The sequence below is a fragment of the Stylophora pistillata genome, chromosome 9 (assembly GCF_964205215.1).
Source record: "Stylophora pistillata chromosome 9, jaStyPist1.2, whole genome shotgun sequence".
In the NCBI taxonomy this organism is placed as follows: domain Eukaryota; kingdom Metazoa; phylum Cnidaria; class Anthozoa; order Scleractinia; family Pocilloporidae; genus Stylophora; species Stylophora pistillata.
This window is the reverse complement of record NC_142527.1, coordinates 17,395,201-17,417,840: the sequence shown is the minus strand read 5'-3', so window position 1 is coordinate 17,417,840 and position 22,640 is coordinate 17,395,201. Positions and strand designations below refer to the sequence as shown.

The window sequence follows — 22,640 nt, the reverse complement described above, 5'->3', positions numbered from 1 at the left end:
GTGCACAACAAACTTGACTCGTGGTCTAGGGCTACATGCCAATAACCTTTCTTCGTGTCGATCACAGAAAAGAACTTCTTATCATGTAGCTGCAGGAGGAGTTCATCGATGGTGCGGGTGTAATAATGCTCTCGGCGTATGTTCTTATTGAGGTCCTTGAGGTCAAGGCAAAGTCTGATCTTTCTCTTGCCCTCGGGAGTTTAATTTAAATTATCACTTTCACCAAAGTGTGGTGAGGGTCACACAACAGAGCGAGGCTCCAAATGAAGTGTGCCCAATATCCCAACCATCCCACCCCAGGGGAGGACATCCATCACACAGTAATCTCGTCTGTGGGAAATTAACGTCTCCTACCCAAACCCTGCAGGAGATGGGACCTCCATTTATTCGTCCCTATTCGAGAAGACTAGAATATCTAACCATTTCGTGATGTTATAGAACGGAAGCAAAGTCTTCTCAATTACTTTAAGACCCTGAGTGTTGTCCGGCCAGGGCTTGAACCCTCGACCTGCCGCACAACAGTCCAGTGCTCTATCCCTTGAGCTAACCAGGTTTCTCTGATGTTACATACGATTGAGTTTACCCAGTCAGTTGTTTCGGTTATGGCTGTGATGACGCCGTCAGCAATCATGTTGCTGAGTTCCTCTTTGCATAAGGGTGGTATGTGTACTGGAACGGGGTGGTCAGTTAGCTGAATGTGGTACTTCTCTCCTGGGAAGCAGCCCAGCTTGTCAAAGCAATCTTGGTATTCTTCCAGGACAGTTAGTTTGGATAGCTGACCACGTTGTGCCTCCGTTTCAGTCTTGGTTGGGGAGATGGTGCTAACTTCATATAAATTTGTTGATATTACTCCAAGGTCTTGGCTCTGTCGGCACCCCTGCATGGGTGGACTTCATGGGGCTGGGTGGACTTCATGTTGAATCTGATATCGGCTGTCTTGTCCTTGAAAGAGACTTTTAATGTGGCGACTCCAAGGTTATCTCAGAACCTCCGTAGCCTCTAAGAACGTTAATGCATGGAGCGATGGCGATTGAGCAGGGGAAGTGTTGGAGGTCTGTGGTGGTGATTATGCAGGCATCCACTCCCTTATCTATTTTAAGGCCCATGTCATGGCGTCCATTAATCATGACTTTGGGAAAGATTTTGTCTGGGTGGCTATTGATGGCATTAAGTGAAATTCCTTGGGTTTGTTGGCCCTTTGCTGAAGTGAGAGTTCCGAGGAACACAGTAATGGGTTCTGTGTCGCTAGTTTCCTCGTCTGAGCTTTCATCACGAGTGTATGCGTAACCTTCCTTGTGGGGATACTCATCCTCTAGATGGATGTCTTGGGCCCGATACTCTGGGCTACTCAGGATTTGATGAACCTTTTGGAGGCGTTGTGGCATGGACACTCTAGCATAGTGGCCGGTCTTTCTGCAGTGCTTGCATTTTGAAATTTTTTGCAGGGCAACTTGCTGGTTTGTCAGGGGTGTTTCTGAAGCACCCTTTTGATTTGAACTGGAATCGGCGAGGTCTTCTGCCTGGAGGATCTCTTTGGCTTTGGTCGTGGTAGGTGGTTTGGTATGTGAAAGTGTTTTTAGTTGGGTCGGACCATAGTTAATAGAGGGTCCCCTCTATTAACTATGGTCGGACAGGCGGGTCTTTTATCAACTGAGTGAAGGTCTGGGTTCTCTTTGCCTTTGCTAATTATTTTCACATGTGCTTTAGTGCTTTCCTCAACCTTTGCTAGGTCATAGACTTGCTTAAAGGTTAGCTCGTTGCCGAATGCTAACGCATCTTTGCGTACTTTATCAGATGTCACGCCAAATACTAGTGTGTCTCGGAGGGTACTTTCTTTAACGGCAGGATTGTATCCGCCATCTTCTATTATTAACCACATTTCAGTTACGAGTTCTTCAAATGGTCTGTCTCCCTGCTTTAGGCATTGTAGTTGAGGGGTAAGGTTCTGATTACTTTGGGGCCTTGTATAAGCTTCAAGCGCCGCCATAACTGACACGATTTTGAGGTTGTTGCCATCGCTGGCCCACATGGTCATATTGTAGATTTCGAGGCCTTTGTTGCCAATCCATAACAGCAGCAATCTCACCTTTTTTGCAGCTTCAACTTTGTCTAGTGTTCCTGCGAAAATGAGTCTGATTTTTTAATGGAAGAGTTTGAAACACTTGTGAATGCCCCCCAGAGTGATCCAATCCATGGAAGGTGGTTTGAATCGATCGGCCATGTTGTTTGCGAATCTTCAATATAATTGAGCTTTATTTGCTCCCCCTACTCTTCCTGGTTAAAAGGTATATCCTAACATGTTAAATGCTTCTCCTGGAGGATCCAATGTCTTCACAGGATCCCACTCCTGACACCGTGTGACCACAGTTAAGGAGCTCGTCAATCTCCATGTTCACCATTTGTTTTACGCACCCTCTCTTCACATGCACTACCGCACATTTTTTCTCATTCCATTTCAATCCAATGCAGTCCATTCCTCCCTTTACGATTCCCATGACTCTTTCTAAATTGCTTTCCGATGATGCATACATCTTCAAATCGTCAATACATAGCAGCTGTGTGACCTTACAGGAGATCGGTTTTGATAACTTGTAACTGTTTGTGGCTCTCAACTTCCAAGCAATAGGGTTGAGTCACAGGGTAAACAATGTTGGACAAAGAGAATCACCCTGTGGCAGACCCTTCTTGAATTGGGTAATCTCTGGACTCTCGTAGCCTTGCTTAGTTTCCGTGACGATTCCTGTGTTCCAGCTCCTAGAGAGTTTCCCTATCGAGACGCAAAACCATTCCAGAAATCTATGTAGCTTGAACGTCTAATTATTATTATTATTATTATGATGCAGTTTATTGAACTTCAGCATGCCAGGAAGAAAGTTTCATAGGGCGCACAGCGTAACCCATGAAACTACACATCATTGCACTTATAAAAAAATATAAAAACCTATTTGCTAGCATGGAAAGATATTTAAGATACAACTAATACTAATATACCATCGCTAAATTACAATCTATTATTAATATACATAACAACTACCGTATTTCTTCACCTATAAGCCGAGCGATTTTTTCAGTTTTCGACCCAAAATTTTGGGAGATTTTTCACGGAGAACGGGGTTCGGCTTATAGCCGAGGGTTTTACATTTTAAAAATATACAGTTGCTGAATAACTTTACCCCCCCGGCTTGTAGTCAAGTTAGCAATGAAGCAGAAGTAATAAAACACAACAAAAATAACTTCTGAATATTGGTTATTCACTTTTATGAAATTGGTGGCTCCTAAAGGAGCCGTTTGACGGATACGTGCAAGGGCTTTCAACCCAATGGTTTACTCGCCATCCGTTTCGTTTTCGCTGTCTGTGTCGAACTCGTTCTCTTCTATGTATTCATCATCTACTTCTGGGGTTTCCTCAGAGTAGACCACGTCGTCCTCTGTTCCGTCCAAGGCATTGGAAATACCGCAGGTCTTGAAGGATTTGACAACCATCTCTTCGGGTATCTCTGCCCATGCTTCCTTGATCCACCTGAGGACAAGATTTCTGCTTGGCGCCTTCTTCTTCCCAGCTGGGGTAAACTCAAATGGCCCAGATGTCATCCACGCCAAGTACTTTCGGCGCACATTATCTTTAAATGGCTTGTTTAGGCACTTATCCAAGGGCTGTACAACCGGGGTTAGGCCACCAGGGATAACTGCGACGTCAATGTTTCGCTGCTTCAGGTCATCTTTCACGGAATCGGTCAAGTGAGCTCGGAATGAGTCCCACACCAAAAGGGAACGCTCGGCACGGGGCAAACTCTGTCGAATCCATTCTCGGATGCCCTGTTCATCCATCCACCCTTTCTTATGGAAGGAAACACGAAGAGGATGCGGCACAACCAGATCTCTCGGTGTACGGACGCCTTTGAAGATGACTTTCGGTGGCACCTTTGCTCCATCGGCAGCAACAGCAAGAACGACGGTGAAGCTCCGCTTTTCCGCTCCGCAAGATTTTACTGGCACTGTTCGGCTTCCACTGAATTCCAGTGTTCGGTTCGATGGCAGCTCAAAACGCATGGGTGTCTCATCCATGTTGTAGATGCGGGATAAAGGGTAGTCGGCGCGTCTTCTTGCTGCAATGACGAAGCGATGAAAGCACACAATGTTCTCTTCGAGATCGGCGGGCAATCGCTGGGCCAGAGTTGTTTTGGTTCGCATGCTGACCGAGTGGCGTCGTTTCCATTTCTCGTACCATCCACGGGAAGCTTTGAAAGCAGGATCATCGGAGAGCTCTTTAGCTTTAAGGCGAAGGATCAATCCACTCACCGCAATACCTACGAAAAATAAAATAACAATCTTATTTTGCTGCGAGATAACCGTAGATTCGTGACTGCAGCACTCTTTTCGTGACATGTTATGAAATTGTCATGACAACAACATATTTCTGACCAATCAAAGTCTCTGTTTCCCACGCACTGAAAGACGATATCATTCAACTCTTCAAAAACTCTTAAAATTTTAGACAGAAAAGTAAATACCAACCTTGTTCTCTTTGCTGTGAAAACCACTCCATCACTTGCTGGTCTAGTTCGGGATATTTCGGAGTGAAACGGCCCATCGTCGCACGTTTTGCAGACATCTTCAGCTCTCCGGAAAGAATAGTCGCCTGGTCTCTTCTCCAGCGTCGTACCATGGACTCGCTTAGTCCATATTCTCGAGCGATTTCCGAGTTGTTTTCTACCGCTTCAGCTTCCGCGATAACTTTTATCTTGAAAGCCATACTATACGAGGAACGGCGTGCTTTAGGCATGATGATAAAAAGTGACAGCGACGAAAGGTATACTCGATAGATTGATACTTTGAAACGTTTAACTGAGATTATTATTGTTGTTGTGGTTAATCTGTTGTCGCGTGGTAGTATTTATACAGTTCGTTGGATCAATTGATATTCATATCTCTTGATTGGTTCGCTTTTTTTCTTTTGTGTTTATTGTAATTCATTAGGTTTTGTGTTTAGTGAGTCAATTTCTTATGTTTTCCGTGAGGTTCGCTTGCTCAAATGGCCAGTTACAATCAATAATTTCGCTCTCGGCTTATAGCCGATGGTTTTACCTTTTTTTTTGGGCAGCTTGAGTGTAGCGTAAAGACCCTGAAAGTCAGGGTCTCGGCTTATAGCCGAGATCGGCTTATAGGTGAAGAAATACGGTAAATCACGTACTGTGAATAAGATTACTGTTAAACTTATAAACTAAATTCTCTACATAAGTCGATTAATCTTCTAATATACGGAACTCAATATTTAAATTTCCTTCAATGTTTAAAACTATCCTTCAAATTGATATTCATACGTGGGAATAAACTTCATGTTTATATAATGTTTTTATCATATTCAACGTTTCACAAGTTTCTTTTGTAGTTTTACTGTTCATGTTATGATCTCAAATGTCCTCGCAATGTTCAACGTACTTGATAATACAGACTTCTGCATGTTTCATAGCACATCTTTTGTCTTTTTTCCCAACAACTTCCATAATCCCTCTTCCATAGTCCTTGACCAACCCCCAAGCACATCCATGATAATATTGTGCTGCTGGACTGTGTATCCAGGGTACCGTTCTTGTAACTCCCATCATAGTGGACCATACTTTACTGACATCTCTTCATCTTTCTTTCCTCTGTTCTCAATCCATGGACAACTCCTCTCCAAGACTACTACTTCCTTACTTTTATGGTTCACTATCTTTGCATCGATTCTGTTAGCTTGCAGTTCCTGGTTCTCCCCATAAGTTGGTATGTCCCACAACGCTTGGACATCCTCCGAGACGTATTCTGGTTTAGGCTTGATTGGCGAATACCATGCAGGAAGACTTTCAACCAGTTGTAGCTCTCGTAGAAACTCAAAATACAGTACTTTCAGCGCATTGTTGTGTCTTGCCAAATACTTGTTTTGGGCGAGGGCTGAACATCCCGATAATAATCTTCTTAACTTGGTATAACTTCGTTGGTAGAAGCTGTTCATACAGCTCATACATGCCGGCCACAACGTGCGTTGGGCATGACGTCCAATCGCTTAACCATGAAAAGCAGTTCTTATTGCACACACTATCATCATTCCATCTTGTTGTATGCAACTTTCTTTGCCATGCTTTGTCACGTACTATCTTCAACAACTGTTTTCCATACTTTGATATCAGCAGCTGCTTTGCCTTTGTTGCAATCGCCTCCTCTCCATCAGCTTCACATAACACTGGTTCCGGGTATACAAGCATCAAGGTCAGTCCAAGTTCTTCACTAAACCTCAGGGCCTCAGTAATGAGTGACTGATATCCCAACGCAGCAGTGCACTCTTCAAACTCTCTTACAGCTTTCATACTAGGGTCACTGATTGAGTACAGTTTCATTACTGCCTTAATCTTCGCGATCTTGCATTCTCCCTCTACGGACTGCAGGCCACGTCCACCTTTCTTCCTCGACACGTACAATAAAGCGCTTAATGAGGCTGGTTATTTTCCTCCATTTGTTACCAGGATTTTCCGTGCTTCCCGATCAGTCCTCCTTAGTTCTGTCAGCGGCCAGTGCTGCGTCCACATGGGTTACTTAAGGACCGTTAGGGCATACTCATTAGAGGCAACCTCACGAATGACATCTGACAATGGACTCAACCAAATTACTGACAAACATTGTAGATATGTCTTTTCAGCACACTCCAGTGTTCTTCTCTTCCTGGCTCACATTCTCAAAGATTCCCAGAAACTTGTACTGTGAATCTTCTTCCAGAGGTTGTACCACTACTGTATCGCTGACTTTCAGTGGGTTTCGTGTATCTCACCTCGTTTTACATGGATTACATTGCACTTCTTGGGGTTTAGCTGTAGGTCAATATTATTCATGCAACTGTTAGTGTTCTTCAATACACAGCTGAGTTTACTTTCAGATTGAGCATAAACTTTCAAGTCATCAATATACAATACATCTGTAATTTTAGCGTTGATTGGTTTCGACATCTTGTACCCCTCTGTCGCTGCAAGTTTGCATGCCAAGGGATTTAGACACAATGTAAACAATCTGGGGCACAGAGTATCCCCTTGTGGTAACCCTCTTTCGAAACTAATGATGGAGATTCCTAGGCGTGGGAAATTCTTTAAGTCTCGGTTTTAAAAAAACACACTCCTGACCAATTAATTCCATGTGCTCACAACCACTTTAATCTAGTTAATCTAGTTCCAGTTCCCCACATGGTGTGGTGCCTGGCACTTACAAAACAGCAAACAAATAAGAAATCCCATGTCCATCCTCTCCCCCCCCCCCCCCCCAAGAGCAGCTCCGGGTCCTCAGCTCTTCTCTCTAGGGCTTGTACTCTGACTGGCCAGCGACATTCAACGGGCACAGCCTAGTTATTGGGCGTATAAACTTCTGGCCCCCTGTGGTCACTTGGACGACGCACACCTGTCCATCCTGACCTGGGAACACCTCTTCCACTCAACCCAGATGCCACTGACCGCGTGGAGCATTCTGATCAACAACAAGCACTACATCCCCAACCTTCAGGTTTTCTTTGGCCTCTCTCCATTTCTCTCGGGTGTTAAGTGTTGAGAGATACTCTTCTCTCCAGCACTTCCAGAACAATCTCACCAGATTTTGAATCAGTCTCCAATGGTTCCTGGGATTAAACGCGAAGTCATCAGCAACTTGAGGTGCTAGTTGTCCTCCTAGATGCCCAATTAGGAAGTGGTTAGGTGTCAACACTGGCTCTTCTCGCGGGTCAGCTCCTTCATATATCAATGGTCTCGAGTTCATCAATGCTTCTACTTCCTTGATAGCAGTGTGCAGCTCGTCATTGGTTAGCCTAGCATTTCCAACTATTGCTTTCAGAGTTTTCTTAGCTACTTTAACCAGCGACTCAAGCACCCCTCCAAAGTGCGACCCCAATGGAGGATTCCAATTCCATTTGATCCCATCATTGCCAACATCACCCGTGATCTGTTCCTGGTCCATTGCTTGAACAAGTTCTCTGAGCTCTCTCTCTGCTCCTACAAAGTTTGTCCCATTGTCACTTGTAACTTCTTCCAGTCTTCCCCTGGTGGCTACCATTCAGCTGAACGCATTCAGGAAATCTGTGGTGCTCAATGAACATGCCATTTCTAGATGCACCGCTCTGGTTGCTGAGCACATAAACAGGCACAAATATCTTTTAGCAGAAACTCTTCGAGTAATCCTGGTCGTGAAGGGGCCAGCGTAATCAATACAGCACTTTGCAAATGCTCTCATCGTTGTTCCAACTCTTGTCCTTGGAAGTGGTGCCATGATCTGCACTGATGGCTGTACACGTCTTCTCTCACACATCTTACATTCTTTGTCCCAATTCTTCACCACCTGTCAACCATCTATAACCCAGTATCAGTTTCGTACCTGAGCTAGCACGTGGTTGACACCCGCATGTTGGCAACGGTTATGAATGTCTGCAACAATTAATTGGGTGATGTGATGTTTCTTTGGTAAGATCAAGGGGTATACTGCATCGTAAGATAGTTCTGCTCGGTCCAATTGTCCTCCGACTCTCAATATACCTTGCTCATCCACAATAGGGGTAAGAAGTTTCAAGTGGCTCTGTCTTCTGACTTCTTTTCCTCCAATCAGATCTTTTATCTCTTCAGGAAATCTTTCTTCCTGTGCTTGTTTCACCCACAGTTTTCCACCTCTGTCTATTTCAGTTGGTGTCAATGTAAGTCTGCTCCTGGTAACAACATCTAAAGGGTTGCCTTGTTTATTCTTTACTTTGGCCAACAACGAATTAGCAAAACGTCTCACCCATGCTGTGACTCTTCTGAGTCAGTTCCAACTAGAATACTTTAGTGGATTCATCAATAGTTGTGAAATCTCTATTGCATTATCGGTTTGACTATCTCAGCGAGACATTCTTCTGAACGTTCTACAAACACTGCATTTTCCTTGAGGCCAGGCACCTTCATGCTCACTCAGGAATTCAGGTCCTCTAAACCAGCGATGTTCACTTGTCAGCACCTTTGCGTGTAGCCCGCGAGTTGCATCATCTGCACAGTTCAAATCGGTGGGGACATATCACCATTGTCTGGGACTAGACTTCTGATGGATCTCTGATATTCGGTTGGCAACAAAGGTCTTATACCTTTTCGATTGACCCTGAAACCAGAAAATGACGTCCTTACTGTCTGTCCATAGTGTACAGTTCTCAAAAGGTATCTGTAACAGCTCTGACACCTTCCTCGCCAGTCTACGACCCAACACTGCCGCCATTAGTTCTATCCTTGGAACTGATGTCGCCTTCGTAGGTGCGACCTTCGCTTTAGCTGCAATAAATCGCACAGTCACTTCTCCATCTTCATATTTATGCCGCACATAACTTACAGCAGAAAAGGCTAACGACGATGCATCTACCATAGTATGGATAGAGGTGTCTTCAACAATTTTCTCAGCAACACGATAGCACCTTGGAACTTATACTCCAGAAAGTTCAGGTAACTGACTGAACCATTCTTGACACGTCTTCTTTAAGTTACTGGGGAACTCATCATCCCAACCAAAATCCAGTAACCACGTCTCCTGCATAGCCATCCTGGCACTAACTGTGAATGGTGCTAGCATCTGTAATGGGTCAAACAGCATGGCTAGTTTCTTTAAGAACCCCCGCTTCGTATAGACAACATCCTGAGGGGGGTTCAATTTGAAAGTAAACATATCCGTCTCAGCATTTCATTGCAGTCCTAACGCCTTCATGCAAGGTAGTTCAGACTCCTCAATCTTAACATTTGCCACACGATCTTCCACAGGTAAGTAAGTACCTCTGGCCTTTTACTACTCCAACGCCATATTTTGAAGCCTGCCTTGCAAAGCATCTCTCTAAGCTGGTCTCGAGCTTCAATCACTTCATCATCCGTCTCCAATGAGGTCATAATGTCCTCCATGTACATCTGTAATAGGATAATGTTTACTGCTAGCAGGTAGTTATCTCTATTATCTTCTGCATGTTGTCGCACAACGTACTGGGCTAAGTAAGGTGAAGCACGATCACCAAGCATTAATCTCATTGCTTCATAGACTTCAAGAGGTTTTGAGAAGTGTAAACCTCGCCACAGGAAGCGGTGGTACCGTCTATGAGATAGAATAAATATATGAAAATCATATATTTTGAACTGCGGTGTTTGATACGTATGAGGCACGATCCTCGCAGTAGATAGCGCTATTTAAGCAATAGCGAAAATTCAGACCTGAAAAAAATCAGGCCTGTACGGGACTCGAACCACTGACCTCTGCGATACTAGTGCGAGTCCCGTACAGGCCTGATTTTTTTCAGGTCTGATTTTTCGCTATTGCTTAAATAGCACTATCTACTGCGAGGATTGTGCCTCATACGTATCAAATACCGCAGTTCAAAATATATGATTTTCATATATTTATTCTATCTCATTTATCACTTTCACGGGTTCATTACGAATCAACTTAACGGCCTGCTCTCAGTTGGCTTGTTAGCTCAATTGGTAGAGCGCTGCACTAGTATCGCAGAGGTCAGTGGTTCGAGTCCCGTACAGGCCTGATTTTTTTCAGGTCTGATTTTTCGCTATTGCTTAAATAGCGCTATCTACTGCGAGGATCGTGCCTCATAGGTACCGTGTATCTTTCTTTGCCATGATGACTTGCGAGAACATTTCCGTCAGATCCACAACCAGGGCTACCGGATTACTGCGGAAACGCAATAGCACATCAAAGACATCTTGCTGCAGTTTTGGTCCAGCCAACATGGTATCATTAAGGCTTACTCCACCGTATCTGGCTGCTGAACCGTACACTATCCTCACTTTGGTAGTCTCTTTGTCTTCTCTTACTACGGGAAAATGAGGTAGGTACCAACTTGGGCCATCATCAATTTCTCCTGGCTCCAGTTTCCGGATGTAACCCTTGGCTTCATTTGCTTCCATCACTGACAATATTTCTCGGCAACGTCCGGCCTTCGTTGTAAGTGCTTCTCAAGAGAGTTGAGCCAGTCCTCAGCAGTATTCCTGTTGCAATACAACAGCGGTTCATCGTCCTGCCATGGAATTGCCACTTCATAACATCCCTCGGTGTAACACCTCGACTTGCCACCTTGCGAGTAGCAAGCACCTCTTCTGCAGTCAAGGGCTTGTTTTGGTTAGTGATTCCTAGCATTCTTCATCCCACGTCTTCCGCATCAACTCATCGGCCCTCATTTCCGGAGTAAAGGTTGCATGGAATGTGTAGACATGGTTAGCAATATTACCATCGTTTGCTATTTCTGAGACATGTCCAACAATTGTCCATCCAAGTGCTGTCTTTATCCCTACAGGCTCCCCTCGCTTTCCTGTATGATGTTCAAGTGGTAGAAGCAGTTCCTCATAATAAGCACTTCCAATCAGTACATCGACTTCTTGATGTTCAACTGGCTTCTCTATCTCCAAATCACGAAGATGGTCTAGTTTCCTTAACTTGGGTGACCAGTCAACTGCTGTCATTTCACAAATTTTGGAGGTTGTCCACAGAAATACACACTTCTTAACGCTCCCATCTATACTTTCTAGGTGCACAGTTACAGTTTTGCTATCTGTCACAATTGACTTTACTCCAAAAACAGCCACACGTAGTAGTTTACACTCAGCGTCCAAACCCAATATATCAGCGATCTCCTCCTTTAGGTAGGACGATCCAGAACCACCATCAAGAAAGGCGTTTGCTCTGATCTTTATTCCATTTTTCCTTTCCAGAATTACGGGTATCATCTGCAGGGCTACTCTTCAGGGGCATGGTACACTTTCGTATGATTAGTTTGCGTACCAGTTGCTGATGTTTCTCTTGCAGCTGCTTGTGGGGGATGGAATGCCTCAGCCGTTGGATTTAACTGTGCCGGCACTATGACCGCATGAAGTTGTGGGTGGTGTCTTCGCAAACATCCTTCCACTGGACACATTCCTTTCAGCGAGCAACGTTCAATTCAATGTCCTCTTTTAAGGCAACAAAAGCACAGACCCAACTTTTTTGCTAATTCCCATCGTTCATTTACAGCTAACTTCGAAGTCTCGCATGATGTCAGTACATGTTCTACCCTGCACACAAAACATTCCACTTTCACTCCTGAATTTGCATGAGTGTTATTCCACACATCCTTCTTTTTCTTGAACCACTTGGGTTTGTTTGAATTTGCCTTGGGTTTCTCTTGTGCAGAATTCTCCTTAGTACTGGCAAAACCAAAAGCCATCTCTTGGACTTGAACCTCTGTTCTCAGCCACTCATCAAGATTGTTAAGGTCAACCTCCTTTGGCTGCAGCTCTAACTTTCGCCTGCTCCACCTAACAGCCATTTTCGGAGGCAACTTTGTAACAATCTGCTGCAAATTAGCTGCTGCTAGTAAATCTACTTCATGACCATAAGTCTTCAGTGTTCTCACAATGGTGTGCAAGTTGTCAACAAACAATCTCAAACTTGACGTGTTTTCATCCTGAACTGCTGGTATCTCCAGAAACTTATTGATCAGAGACTTTGAAATAAGGGTGGGGTTTCCAAATCGTTGAGTTAACTCTGCAATGGCCTTTTCATACATTGTACCATCAAAAAACATCCCAGCTATGGCTTTTTCAGCAGTTCCTTTAACTGATCCTTTGAGATAGATCATTTTTTTGTGTTTTGGAAAGTGGTTGATCATGCACTAAAGCGTTAAACATTCCATACCAGTTTGGCCACGCACAAGGATCTCCATCAAATGCTGGTAAGTTAAGTTTAGGGAGTAAAGTCATCATTGCTGACTTTGAAAAGACAGACTGTGAGAAACCCACATTTCTTTCTTTGCCAAGTAAATGCTTAGAAGTGTCATTCTCTTTCTCTTCGTCCGTTTCCTCTTCCTTAGGGCTCACTGTTTTCAACCATTTCTTAACTTTCTCTTTGGAGTCCTTAATATCACTCATGGGTACATCTTCTTGCTTGACCTGGGGCGTTGTCTCAATCTTTACATTATCCCCTCCCACTGAGTTATCCTCAAAATCTTTCATGCGATCAGATGAACTATATTCATCAAACTCTTTTTTTAACAGTAATGCCTCAATTTCCTTCCTACCTGCCTCGTGTTCAGCTTCTTGAATTACTAGTTCTGCTTCAAACTGAGCTTTCTGTGCTGCAATCTTAGCTTCCAGTTGAGCTTTTTCTTTAAGTTGCTTCACTTTCAGTTTAGCTAAATCAGCTTCCCTAGCCGCTGCTTCTTGCACATTCTCGGGACTCAAAAGAGGTCCCTTTGCTGCTACTTTTTTTGCTTTTGCGACCCAGGCTGGTGATTGAACAGTTTTCGGTTTGTTCCGTCCAAATTTTAGCTGCTTCTGGCTCGATGTGAGCTTTTGAGACCGTTTCACTAGCGTGAGTTTTGACTTCACGATACTCAACAGTTTTACAAATCAATTCCTCTACAAGTGCTTGGGACTCCAATAACCATGTATCTGCTTCCTGCAGTTCCTCATCATTACCACACAAGGTTTGAAATTCTCCATGATTCTCGATCAATTGATCCCATGCCCGATTTAGTTGAGTACATGCAAGCTCAATTAACTTACGGTCTTTTTGTTCCTTGAGGTACTCCCTTATGATATTCATCTTCCATGTCAAATTTCCTCGCATCGATTTTTTTCTGTTCTTCGATTGTCGGAGTTTCTTTTGACCGGGGACTTCGGTGTAATCGCTCAAATACCACGGCAGGTTCCTTTCACGTGTCTCGATTTCGCTTCGCTCCTCCATATCTGACACTTTCATCTGCGATTTCGCCGATTTCTCCGCCATGCTTCAATTCTACATAGGTATAATCCAAAAGACAATGTAATTCTATTGTATCCGGTGCTCGAAAGACCACTATGGAGATTCCTAGACGTGGGAAATTCTTTAAGTCCCAGTTTTAAAAAACACACTCCCGACCAATTAATTCCATGTGCTCACAACCACTTTAATCTAGTTCCAGTCCCCCACACGGGGTGGTGCCTGGCTCTTACAAAACAGTAAACAAATAAGAAATCGCTTGTCCAAATGATGTTAGATGTCTCGTTGCCATTCTTGGTCTTTATGGCAACTCTAGTATTCCAGCATCTGCACAGGTTCTTAATAGTGGCAATCAACCAGTTTGGGAATCCATGTACTTCCAGTACTTCGACCAGGTACCGATGGTCAATCGTGTCGTAAGCCTTTCTGACATCGATCCAGGCTGCGTTTAGATTTCTCTTCCTCCGATAACAGTCCAAAGCCACCATTCTATCAATGAGTAAATTATCTACAATCCCACTGCCAATCCCACTTGAACCGCCGCCCAGTTAGCCCAATGGATAGTGCGTTGGACTGTTGTGCGGGAGGTCGAGGGTTCGAGCCCCAGCCAGACTAACACTCATGGTCTTAAAATAATTGAGAAGAATTTGCTACCTTTCTATAACATCAAGAAATGGTTAGATATTCTAGTCTTCTCGGATAGGGATGAATAAATGGAGGTCCCGTCTCCTGCAGGGTTGGGGGGTAGGAGACGTTAACTTCCCATGCTCAAGATTACTGTGTGATGGATGTCCTCCCCTGGGGTGGGATGGGTGGGTTTACTGGGCCTGCAGTAATTGGCGCAAGCTGTTGCGGTTTCCCTGCCGGTTGGCGAACCTAAACTAAACTTTCTCGTACCTCGTTGTTGACTTTCCATTAGCCCATTTATTTCCAGGTGTTTCTCAATGGGCATTAGTATACACGACATGAAGAGTTTATACTCCGTGTTTAGGCATGTGATTGGCCTTTGATTTTCACTAGTGAAGGGTCCAGGTTTGGGTAGAAGAGTCGTTCGCCCACCAGCAAACCATTCAGGATATTGCTCTCTTGTGTTGGCAATCGATTGGAAGCATATCACTAAATCTTTGTGCAGAGAGTGTGCGTTCTTCCACCAAAAATTTACTATCCGATCAGGGCCTGGGGAAGACCAATTTTTGCTTTCTGATGACTTTAACCACTTCATCTGTGTCTAACACCCACTCTGTCTCAGTTGATGTTCTTATGCGCTTGTATATGGCATTTTTGATCTCCGTTAGCCATTTCGCTGATGGGTACCCTGTGCCCCTTTGCTCCCATAATTCTCCAAAACCCCGCGGCCTCGTCGACATCATCAAAAAGCTGTTTTTCCTGTTGCGTATTTTCTTTGTTCTTGTAAACTGGTCTTCCATTGTTTTCATCATGTTTTGCTAATTCACTCAACATAGAATAGACCCTAGAGGGATCAGTCTGAAACTGGTTATTCAGCGATCTTGATTGTTCCTGCTTCTTTTTCCTTATATATCCTTTTTTTCAACTTTCGTAGTGCATACTTACCCTTCTCCATAAAACTTTTTAGTCCCGATACAGACGTATCTTTACATTGCAATGTTATGAGTGCTCTGTTTCTCCTTCCCTGCTTTGTTAACTTCTGGTTAGCTTTGATGCGCTCAACTTCTTCCTTTGTAATTGAAATTTGCCTTCTTATTTCTTTAACTTTCTTTTTATACTCAATTTTAACTTGTTCCAGTTTTCTAACCTTCTTTCTGTTTCCTGTCTCACTCAGGCGCTTTTTCCAGCGTTTAGATAACAAAAAGGCAATTACTACAGCATACAGAGCACAACTGGCAGTCCAGAAGAACTCAAATGGCCTATTCTTTCCTGACACGCTTTCTCGCTTCATCAGTGCTGTTATCCAATGATTGATTACCCTGGCTCCAGAGATTTCTCTTTTTCTCTCCTTTTTCTCCCTGTTTACAAATCCTTTCGAGCTGCGAAGCAGCGAGATTAGCCGAGCTGAGTAGCAGCGAGAAACCTCTGGTGGAAAGCGTTTAGAGCCTCACTTTCATGTATTCAAATGAGTGACATCTGTCAATAATACCACTTTGGAGTCGACCAATCAGGAGAGGGCGATCATAATTATAACAGATTAGTAAGAGGGAGGGGAGGTATATTTTCTATTTGTAAACGAAAAAATATACAATGGGAGGGGTGGTAAAGTAAAATTTTTTGTAGAATAACTTGTCAAAGTTTCACGTCTCGAAATGTTGATATGCAAACAGTTAGCAGAACTCCAATCAAAAAGGTTTTCAATAGTCCTAACGTCTCGTGCGGGATATGTGATGTGAATATCAAAATAAGTGGTCGCTTCTCATGTAATATTTTCCAGCCAAATCACAGTGATTTTCTCAAGCGATTTGAAGTTGTGCGCGATGATAAAGTGCGAGACATAGTTGGAGTTTCACAAGTTTTGTGCCAGAAGTGTTACAGAACCGTTCTAAAATTCAAAAAAGTTTTAGAACAGCACAAAGAGATCATCCAGTTTCGTAAAGAATGTAGCATACAATTTAGCACAGCTGTGAATGTCGAAAGTTCTATTCGAGAGAAGAGATGCGCGAAGGATTCCCCGTCAACAGCTAGCCTCTTCCGAACAAGAAAGAAGAACTCCGCACCGCTTCGCGACAGGAACAAAGAAAATACTACTAAATGAAAACTTATTTCTCAAGACCATAATATAGCTGACTCGCAAGAATATAGCAATAATCCACTTCTTCGATTGGATCCAAATATATATTAGACGCAAAAGATCCGAAACCAAGATCGCAAACGGAGGTGAGATTCAAAAAATTTTCATAATTATATATTTATTATAGAGCATTTTACTCAAGCCATTTTGAATGTTTTTAAATACTTCTGTGCCACCACCTTAGAATTTCTGGCAAGTGTAAATATTACGTCTTTGTATATGTGATATTGCAGATATTTATGTATTATTTGTAAATATTACTTTATTAATTATAATTATTTCTTTGTTTAAATATTTAGAGATGCCATAATATGTATATCTTTTGTCATAATCGCATGGGACCTGGTTGGACATGGGAATAGGGAAATTAACAGGGATGTTGGTTATTTATTTTTAATTCTTTCATTTTTCTTTTTCTAGGTCTGCATAGATTATCCATCAGGCCGAGTGAAAAAAGTGATCGGACCAGATATTGATGCAACCATTATCAGACAACAGGCCAATAAAGACTACAGTGGGGTGGCGAATGCTATCTGGAGACATCAATCAATAAGAGAATCTCTATTGACAAAGGTTTATAGTGAGATAAATAAAGAGTCCATTGCCTTGTGTAGTGACAAAGAACCAAGCCTTCTCAGAAAGACAAAGGTGGAAGAATTGATGAACTTTTCCGAGCAAAAAAGTGAGAAAGAGTTGTCTGAAAGAGCATCTACATTATATGGCTGCTTACAAAGCTGCATAGTAAACCAAAAGAAGAAACCAAGCCAATCAAACTTAAGTGGTTGTGCACTATCAATAATCTTTGCAGCATCCATGGAGATTCCTAGGCGTGGGAAATTCATTAAGTCCCGGTTTAAAAACACACTTCAGACATTATTCATGTGCTCACAACAACCTTTAATCTCAGTTCCAGTCTCCCACACGGGGTGGCGCCTGGCACTTACAAAAACAACAAACAAATAAGAAATTGCTTGTCCAATCCATTCTATTAAAGACAAGATGCCCAAAGATGTCTGCTCTTGCTTATTAGGTTTTCAATGGGTGTTTTATGGCACAGTGGGGCAAAAGAGCAGGTACAGTGTATGTATTGTGGCATATACAATAAACATGGCACAAATATAGCTACCTACATTCGTTGCCAAAATACCTTGGACCCTAAGCAATATTAGTGTTTATATGACATTTCTACTTTCATCACCTCACCTTCCTCCACCTCCCTTCCCTGCCTGGCCCCCGAATTGAAATGTTGAAAGAGGTTCAAGGTTTTTAGGAACAATTGTAGCGAATCAAGACTAATGTCATGCGACAGCATATAAAGCATTCAGAAGTAGTATTATACGTTGGGCTATGATAATTTACAATATGCATCTGATTGCAAAAATCCTATTTGAATTAATTGGCAAAGCATAATTATTATGTTTCTTGTTGTTGACTTATTGGTAGTATTTTCCCTGATAGTTTTTCTTTTTTAGGGGTTTGCTCGTGCCAATCGTTGGGGGATATCAGTCAGCCATAGCAGTACTCTAAATAAATTAGATGAGATGGGAAACAGCTTCGATGCAACAGTCAAGATGTGGAAACATGAAATGGAGAGAGATCATGTGTTACATGAAATGCTCAATAAAGTTGTAGAGTATGAACAAGTAGCCATAAAACAAGAATTAATTCCAGATGGTTTCCAAACTGTAAATGTCAGTGATGTAGATATATTATTTGTAAAAAGTGATACATTGCCTGAGCATCCTATCGAAGATGCACAATCCATTCACAGTGATCTTGTTGATATGGAGGACTTCTTAGATGATTGTGTCATTTTGCCATGAAGCCAACATGAACGTTGATCAGGGTGATTGTCCAATAACAGATCATTTGTTTGCATGTGGATTTTCTGAAGATGATATACAAGCCTTTAAAGACTCTGTTTCTCCTACAATTCCTGTATTTGATGCAATGGACAAACTTGATTTTGATCAACTGAAATATTTGTATGATGTAAACAAGGCTAAACGATACCAAATAATAGGTGACAATCTTGATATGTATATTAAAGCTCATCATATGGGTAATGACAGTCAAAACAGAAGTATTCACTGGTTTGCCACAAACACTATCCAGGACAGGGTCACATTTACCTCAAGGACTTCCGTTATTAATCAAAGAAAACCCATCCTTGAGGTAGAAAATTCTGAATTTCTCCCTTCTCCTGAGGATAATTGTCATCTTCTACAAGACTTCATCCCTTTGGCTGCACGAGTACTTGTGGACAATCTTCCAGACTGAAGATGTTTGAAAAAAATTGTTGTTAGACATATTCCACACCAGTGCTCAAGGGAAATGAAAAGGAAGTCTGTACAGGTATTATTTCCATATTTTTTTTATATGCCTCATTCATTTATTGATCAATGCACTAACCTTAGTGATCATTTGATCACTAAGATTACTTAGTTTGACTATATAAACATGCAGCAATGCTTTGGTATATTGCAAAATGCCAATGCTGTTAATGCTATTAAATACTTTCAGGTTCCCTTGGGCATACTTTTCAAAAATGAAAACCTTAATGATGACATGATTGATATATTGGAACACATTCATGCTGAATATGTACCAAAGGAAACACTTCCAGAAGATAGAGAAGTAGCTGACAGTGTGTTTTTTGGAGGAGATCAACTGACGGAAGAAAGGGCAAGAAATGCCAAAGATGCCAGAGGTGATGGAGACACCAAGTATGAGAGACTTGAAGGAGTTGATGTAAAACATGAAGATTGGCATGCAATTCGCTTAATTTACCAGGTAAGACTCTGTGATCATCCAATTATTTTGTAGTCAACTTGTACTATTTAATGTGCTGGTTTTTTAACCCTTGTTACATTATTATAGCCTGATATAATAACTTGTTTTTAGTTTGTTTACACAAAATCAAATAAAATATATTGATGAATTTCCTCCACGTAAATCCGTATTATAACTCAATTTTAATTCACATGTTAAAATTGCAATGACTCTTAGCTACTGTACTTGATCTACCTGAAGACTATTGCCAGAAAAGAAATGTCTATTATCATTGTGCTTTGAAATATAATAAAAGGTATAGTATAGTTTACTACAAAATTTTCTACATTTACAAATTTTGTATGACATCCTGTAGAAGCCTTCATCAGCTTGTGATCAAGGAACGATGTGCTCAAACATGAATGTTTGCAACAGCATTAATGCAAAGACCCACAAAGTTGAGGATAATTTTAATTATTGCAAGGACTTTGTGGATGTCGAAACCACTGCATATATTGTAGCTGCAGCCATGACGCACTTTGACATGAAAACAATAGATGCAGAAGTGGTTCCAGAAGATGTACGACTCGGTTCTCCCAGAGAGAAACAACAATGGTTATATAGCAATGTGAAATCGATACTAGAAACATTTATTATGAAAAAGCAAACAGATGAATATATTGAATTGATTTCACAAGTAAACACATTAAATCAGCCTAAACAACCCAAACAAAAAGAAATATTTCCGTGTAATGAGTGTGGGAAACCTTTCATTTACAAAGGGGCGATTATCAACCACTTGAGAAATGTTCATGGCATAACATTTACACCAGAGTCAGAAAAGAGTTCAAAAGAACATGATAAGAAGGTGAAAAAAGAGGAGGTAAAAGAAGACTACTTGTACAACTATGCATGTGTGCGATTAAGTCAGTCTTGGCATGTTGATTTTCAACTTTAATGATGCAGTGAGAGAAGGTGATGGAGCACGAATTGTTCGCTGTTGGAAGTACATGCTCTTAATATTCAAAAGCCATGGCCACACAAAGTATGCATTAGCTGCTCTGCAGCTCTTAGCTCAAACAAAATCATTGCGATCTCAGAAAAAGCACACAGTCTTATTTGGAACCGCATAATAAACAACAAAGATGGAGCAGGCAAAAACATTTCTCTTGATTTAAGGATGGAGCACATCATCCATTTACACAAAGAAATGTTTGCAAACCTGGGTGCAAATCTTAACCCAAACCCAGCCCTCAGATGCAGCAGAGCTGTAAAGGCAGTTGAAGACTTACTATCGTCTGTAGACAGAGAATTGGAAGTCAGAAGACCTTCTGGAAAGCACACTGTCACCAGGTCACAAAAAGACTTTGAAACAATTGTCAATGAACTACACTCAAGAGCTAAGGTGTTTGTAAACAAACCAGAGGAGGGTAGGCAGCACACTGCATTCCCATAGTTCGAGAGGACTCTTCTCGCAATTTTGGAATATGAGAAGTTAAATAATTGGATAAACCAACATAAAAACAATGGGCAAAGCAAGGGTTCTGACTTAACTGTAATTCCATAACATGGAATGAAAACATTTTAAATTGAACATAAAAAAAATAGTTTTACTAAATATGTTTATTGTTCATTGTTACTCAAATAGAATTCTATCGCTTATTAAGGTAAATATACAAAATCAAGTTTAATTTGTAAAAAGTAAAGCAGTGATTAATAGGGTGTAATGAGTGTATTATTTCCATTCCCAGTATACTCATCTTTTCTTCAGCTACATACACAAGGCACTTGTATGAAGACGGAACAGTCACCTGTAGGCTAGTGGCTTCGAAGTCAAGAGTCGCTCCTCTTCAAGCTATCAGCATCCCTCGTCTAGAATTAATGGCTGCTGTAGTGGGACTACGACTTGCTGAAAGGGTCGGAAGCATTCTGAACATACCTAAAAGTGAATGGTTATTTTGGTCAGACAGCACGAATGTGCTCTATTGGGTACGTGGACGGAGCAGGAAATTTAAACATTTTGTGGCGAATCGAGTAGGTGAAATTCAGTCATTGACCAATCCAGAACAGTGGTGGCATGTGCCAACCAAACAGAATCCAGCTGACCTACTGACAAGAGGATTAAGTGTCCCTGCACTCATCGAAGAAGATAAATGGTGGAAAGGTCCAGCGTTTCTGGTACAGGAAGAGACAGAGTGGCCAGAGAGGAAGATTATAGCCGAAGAGGAACCAGACACGGAGGTTAGAAAACAGTACAAGGAAGATGTGCAGGAGCGATCCTTTCTCTCCACAATGAAGATCATTTGGATCCAAACAGATATTCCAGCTGGACTAGGCTAACAAGGGTGTCCGCAACAGTGTATCGTTTTCTGGAAACTGTCGTTTACTATTGTCTTTACGTAAGAAAGGTACTCTAAAACCAGAAGAAATTGTCACTTCAGAAATGCACCTAATCAGACTCGCTCAACAAGAAGAATTTCAGGGGGAAATTCGTGCAATGAAGTCAGGAAGAGAATTGCCTGGAAAGTCCAACTTGTCGCCCTTAAAGCCAGTATTGGATGAAGACGGAATACTTAGGTGCGACGGAAGACTCAGGTATGCAGACTGCCTACCATGGGAAACCCGACATCCCATAATTCTTCCTAGAAATCACAGAGTAATCAAATTGATCATTAAGGACAGCCACGAAAAGGCCCAACATGGAGGAACTAATCAAGTCCTTGCACAGCTCTCAAGCAGATACTGGATAATCTCGGGCAGGGAAGCCATCAAAGAATGGGAAAAAGAATGCATGACGTGTCGGCGAAGAAAAGCAGTTCCTGCCAAACAAATCATGGCCCCATTACCAGAGCTGCGAACTCGGAAGTCCTTACGTGCCTTTAGTCAGACTTCAGTTGACTTTGGTAGGCCATTCTACGCTAAGCAAGGAAGAGCAAAGGCCCGTCACAAAAGATACTTGTGTTTATTTACCAGTCTAGCCACGAGAGCCGTGCATTTAGAAGTGACGAATGGGCTTAACACCGATTGCTTCCTGAATGCATTTTTCCTCAGACGTTGGAGAAGAGTTCAAGAACTTGTTCGCCATTTTTGGCAACGATGGCTAAGAGAGTGGTTGCCCAGGCAGAAGTGGTTTCGGGATCAGGGGAAATTCCAAGAAGGAGATGTAGTTATTGTGATGTCACCGGACACCCCTCGGAGAATATGGCCATTGGGACGTATCATTAAAATGCACCCTGGGGAAGACGGAAGGGTTCGGGTGGTAGACGTGCAAGTACAAAAGAGCGTCATGAGAAGACCAGTGGTGAAGCTTTGCCCCCTAGAACGCTGTGATGAGGATTCGGACTCTTGAACTTAT

At 42.2% G+C, this 22,640-nt stretch overlaps 5 protein-coding genes and 2 pseudogenes across 6 annotated transcripts in view; 4 read left to right on the top strand and 3 right to left on the bottom strand.

The window, feature by feature from the left end:
• LOC148723568 (uncharacterized) overlaps positions 1–22,640 on the top strand; it is a 401,859-nt gene that overhangs the window by 20,686 nt on the left and 358,533 nt on the right. The gene's annotated exons all lie outside the window — the stretch shown is intronic.
• On the bottom strand, positions 7,453–8,064 carry LOC111334309 (uncharacterized). The gene has a single exon (XM_022940010.1). It carries the CDS (start codon positions 8,062–8,064, stop codon positions 7,453–7,455), a length of 612 nt encoding a protein of 203 aa, XP_022795745.1.
• On the bottom strand, positions 9,448–11,771 carry LOC148723587 (uncharacterized; annotated as a pseudogene).
• On the bottom strand, positions 11,954–12,559 carry LOC148723586 (uncharacterized). The gene has a single exon (XM_088734461.1). It carries the CDS (start codon positions 12,557–12,559, stop codon positions 11,954–11,956), a length of 606 nt encoding a protein of 201 aa, XP_088590587.1.
• LOC148723585 (uncharacterized) lies at positions 16,030–18,458 on the top strand. 2 transcript variants are annotated; one of them, XR_015992010.1, is made up of 3 exons: positions 16,030–16,599; positions 16,934–17,586; positions 17,986–18,458. XR_015992010.1 is itself a non-coding variant. In XM_088734258.1 (2 exons), exons 1-2 carry the CDS (start codon positions 17,551–17,553, stop codon positions 18,334–18,336), a joined length of 387 nt encoding a protein of 128 aa, XP_088590384.1. In that variant the 5' UTR covers positions 16,827–17,550; the 3' UTR covers positions 18,337–18,458. The 2 variants fall into 2 exon arrangements, 1 of the variants encoding a protein (XP_088590384.1); XM_088734258.1 differs by lacking the exon at positions 16,030–16,599 and having other exon boundaries at positions 16,827–17,586.
• On the top strand, positions 18,974–21,049 carry LOC148723584 (uncharacterized; annotated as a pseudogene).
• LOC148723583 (uncharacterized) lies at positions 21,729–22,634 on the top strand. Its single transcript, XM_088734458.1, has one exon. It carries the CDS (start codon positions 21,729–21,731, stop codon positions 22,632–22,634), a length of 906 nt encoding a protein of 301 aa, XP_088590584.1.

Excerpts from the sequence above, each read along its gene's own strand:
- LOC148723583 (XM_088734458.1), top strand. The coding sequence starts at position 21,729 with ATGCACCTAATCAGACTCGCTCAACAAGAAGAATTTCAGGGGGAAATT.
- LOC148723585 (XM_088734258.1), top strand. The coding sequence starts at position 17,551 with ATGGGTGTTTTATGGCACAGTGGGGCAAAAGAGCAG. Across the intron at positions 17,587-17,985 it reads ACAGTGGGGCAAAAGAGCAG|GGGTTTGCTCGTGCCAATCG; the intron begins GTACAGTGTATG and ends TTTCTTTTTTAG.
- LOC111334309 (XM_022940010.1), bottom strand. The coding sequence starts at position 8,064 with ATGGTAGCCACCAGGGGAAGACTGGAAGAAGTTACAAGTGACAATGGG.
- LOC148723586 (XM_088734461.1), bottom strand. The coding sequence starts at position 12,559 with ATGTATGAAAAGGCCATTGCAGAGTTAACTCAACGATTTGGAAACCCC.